We start from the raw sequence: 4,025 nt of genomic DNA, 5'->3' as shown, positions 1-4,025 counted from the left end.
CAGCATCTATATTCCCCGAGAGAGAGAGAGAGAGAGAGAGAGAGAGAGAGAGAGAGAGAGAGAGAGCGCAAGAGAGAGTCAGGGGTGGCGTGAGATAACAAGACTAGTCTGAGAGGATGAGAGGAAATCGAAAAAAATGTTAATTTAAATTACAAAAGAATGCTGTCCTTTCTACCAGCAATTTAATTATCTTTCAGAGACACAGTCAAAAGACACAGGCTTATTAAAAAGCTATTTCACTGACATCCTCAAAGAGCTCTAACCACTGAGACTCTAAACACTCATGAATTCCACTGAAGCCATTAAAGAGTAGCTTTAGGCTAAAAGGAGACAGGACCGTTTTGATGTTTTTACTCTTGTGGAGGGCGAGGAAAAGCCAGAGATGGAAAGCACATACGCACACACACACGCACACACACACACACACACACACACTCTCTTCTTCATCAGTACTTTTGTCTTGGTTTCCATATCTAAACCAAGATCAGTTTACTTGAGAAGCATAACTGTGTAAGTCTTGCTTTTAGAGAATGTATTAGAGAATATATAGTATATATATTTGTTGTGTGTTGCACTTAAAGTTACATGAATTTTGTATTTTTATTATGTACGTTTTTTTGTATTTTTATATACAAAACAATAGAAAAACGGCAGCAGAATGCAAAAAAAATGGTCTCAATTGGGGTTTAAAATTGTTATGAAAGCAATCCAGCCAAATGCGCATAAATGAACCACTCTTAATTATTCATGATTTGCCTGTAATGTATTTCATAATGCTGCGTATTTCCACATAAAATATTGTGCAATGCATCTATGATCAGTGTTATTTTAGTATCACTGATATATTATTATAGTTTTTACTTTATTTTTCTATTTTACGTTTTATTTTGAGGTCAAGTTTGACTGATTTTATTGTGTATTAACAACAATGCTTTTTAAAATGTCTATATAGTTGTAGTTTAAAGTTAAACATTTAGCTTAAACTAAATGAGTTGAGAAATGAGAACTGTTGCCTTGACAAGTAGCTAAAATAAAATAAGTTAATTTTTTTTCTATTTTAATTCAATTAGTTAATGTTTCAGTTCAAGTAATATTTTTTATGGTTTTAATTTTAGTTAACACTATTCTCTGTAATGCATTTTTGTTATTAAAAGCTGTTTTTTTTTTTTTTACCTTTCTTCTCTAGAGTCATTATCTAAACAGCTACTATTTCTCTATAGACATTAGACTAATAGTCATGCTGATGAGGCAAGTGTATGTCTTATTTTCAGAGAATATCTCAAATTAAGTTTATTTTTCTTACCCCATTGCCAAACCATTTTTTTCCTCTTGTTTTAAGTATAAAATCTAATAATTTTAATTGAAAAATAAATAAAACTTTGCTAAATAAATAAAAATATTAAATAGCTGAATTTAATATTTATTTAGATTTATGTTTAAAATATTTTTTTTTTGCCAATACCATTTATAATGTTAATAATATTATAATATAATACATTTAAGTGTGTGGTGCTGATGAGACCACGGCAAGTCTTATTTTCAGAGAATATAATTTTTTATTTTTCTTAACCCATTGGCAAACCATTTTATTTTTTCTTGTTTTAAGCAGAAATCAAAAAATGAATTTTCATTAAAATAAATGAGTAAATCATTAACTTATTAAACTTTATTTATTTAGGTAGGTATACGTTTAAAAAAAAAGTATAATTATTAATAATATAATTTATTCATGTGTTTCATTGGAATATACTAGTGCTCAAACGATTAATCACGATTAATCGCATCCAAAATAAACGTTTTTGTTTACATAATATATGCGTATATACTGTGTATATTTATTATGTATATATAAATACACACACATGTATGTATATATTTAGTTGGCTCTCTTCAGCTGCTCCTCAGGTTTGTAGTCTTTCTTAGGCTGGAGGCCGAAGGGCAGCTGAGGAACAGGAGGCGCCCATCCACCAAACCCGCCCGGAGGGGGCGGAGGCATCCCAGGACCGCCCATTGGAGGAGGCGGAGGAGGCATACCGGGCATCCCTGGCGGAGGAGGCGGAGGCGGTGGCATACCAGGTGCTCCAGGTAAAGGAGGAGGAGGAGGCGGCATTCCAGATGCGCCCGGTAAAGGCGGAGGAGGTGGGGGCGGTGGCATACCGGGTGCTCCAGGAAGAGGGGGTGGCGGAGGGGGTGGCGGCAGACCAGGTGCTCCAGGTAAAGGAGGTGGTGGAGGGGGCGGAGTCAGGCCAGGTGCTCCGGGCAGAGGTGGAGCAGGTGGCAGTGGGAGCACCGTCTGTCCTGGTAGAGGAGGTGGTGGGGGAGGAGGAGGGAGGTAGGCTCCAGCAGGACGAGGTGGAGGTGGCACCGAGGAAGCTGATTGGCTGGGGGGCGGAGCCACAGGCACATGTACGGTGATGACCTTCGCTTTGGCTTCTTTGAGATCTTCTGAGAGCTTCTCAATCTGAGAACCAGAAGAAACAAAGAGGTGCTCATAAACTTTGATTAACTCTTTCCCCGCCAAACACGGAATTTTCCGGGTTTCCGCGTTCTCGCTGTTATATACTAGGGGGCGCTATTACGCATCTCCTGAAAGAGTCTTGAATGTGCCGATCAAAAACATAGACCAGGAAGATGCAGAAACGAGCGATCTCATATGTATGCATATAAAAAAATAATGCGATCATCAACACTAAGCACGTATAAATGAAAACTGCCTAATGTTACAGAGTGAAATGTCAATCCAGGAAGAGGTAAAGGCCTGTGCAAGCTTTGGGAGTACTGATAGAAGCAATCTACTGCACCTTTGGTTTGATAATATTACTGAATATGATCCAGATGTAGTATTTGATAAAAATGCGATTTTCTCAGCTTTTTGCTCAAAATGTTGCTTTTTTTATGAAACCTACCTACATTCAAGTGTTGATAAAAAAAAAACAATGCTTGAAGCTAGAATAAAATGGATATTTTTTTTTTTTAAAGTGGAGGGTCTGATCTGTATTTCGTTGTTTTGCATGTTCAGATATTCATACAACAAAATATTCTGGGGGGCCATGAAATTTTTGTGAAAATCAGCAAAAACGCTGGTGGTGGCTGGCAACTTTTTAAAAAAATGCTGGCGGAGAAAGAGTTAAGAACAACACTCTGAAGCATTTCCACAGAATTCAAAAAAAAAAAAAAGTAAGTGCAAATTAATATATAAACTCGCAATACTGAAAAAAAGTCAGAATTGCAAGATGAAAATAATTTTGACTCTCACAATTTCAAGTTTATATCTCACAATTCTGATTTTGTTTTGTTTTTTCTCAGAAATTACATTTTACAATAATTTTTTTCCCCACCACGAAAAAAAAAAAAAAAGAATTGCAACTTTTTATTAATTGTGAACTTTTTCTCTCACAACTGCAAGTTTATATCTTATGACTTTTCTTTTCAGAATCATATCTCACAATTGAGTTTATATCTTCCAATTCTGAAATTGTAACAATTCTGACTTTAAAAAACTCAGAATTAACTTCAACCTTTTAACCTTTTTTTTATCCCATAGTGGAACCAGGCTTCCATATAATACAGCTCATGCCCTTTTGCTTAAAAAAAAGAAAAGAATGTTCAATTCTCAATATTAAATCAATGATTTGGAGATTTATTTATTTTAGATTTATTTAAATTATTTATTTATTTCTTTTAATTATTTCCTTCAATAATCAAAAAATTGGATAAAGTGATGTTATTTCCTGTATATTTAAATTTGATTTATTTTTGTTGTGTTCCACTGAAATTTACATTACATTTATAATTTTTTTCTGTAGTTTTTGAACTTCCATTTCCATCAAAACATTTATTAGCATCAATTTAACATGTTTTTTGACAAAATAATGTAAGTCACTCATCTCAATATAAACAAATCTTACACTATAACAGTGAAAAGAGATTAAATCTATCAAAAGCAAACACTGTATTTTAATAAAAAAAATACTTAATGGATAAACATTTCTTTAGAGGTATATATATATATATATATATATATA

The 4,025-nt window shown here is 34.0% G+C and overlaps 1 protein-coding gene across 1 annotated transcript in view; it reads right to left on the bottom strand.

Moving 5' to 3' along the window:
* LOC107660904 (protein diaphanous homolog 1-like) overlaps positions 1 to 4,025 on the bottom strand; it is a gene marked incomplete at its 5' end in the record, with an annotated part of 104,365 nt that overhangs the window by 74,775 nt on the left and 25,565 nt on the right. The window contains one exon of the mRNA XM_016450342.1: positions 1,879 to 2,461. Coding sequence (XP_016305828.1) covers positions 1,879 to 2,461 — 583 coding nt within the window. The remainder of the gene's footprint in view (positions 1 to 1,878; positions 2,462 to 4,025) is intronic.

The sequence above is a fragment of the Sinocyclocheilus anshuiensis genome, unplaced genomic scaffold (assembly GCF_001515605.1).
Source record: "Sinocyclocheilus anshuiensis isolate Anshui unplaced genomic scaffold, SAMN03320099.WGS_v1.1 scaffold1647, whole genome shotgun sequence".
Taxonomy (NCBI): Eukaryota; Metazoa; Chordata; class Actinopteri; order Cypriniformes; family Cyprinidae; genus Sinocyclocheilus; species Sinocyclocheilus anshuiensis.
The sequence above is the reverse complement of the archived record's forward strand: the minus strand, read 5'-3'. Positions and strand labels throughout refer to the sequence as shown.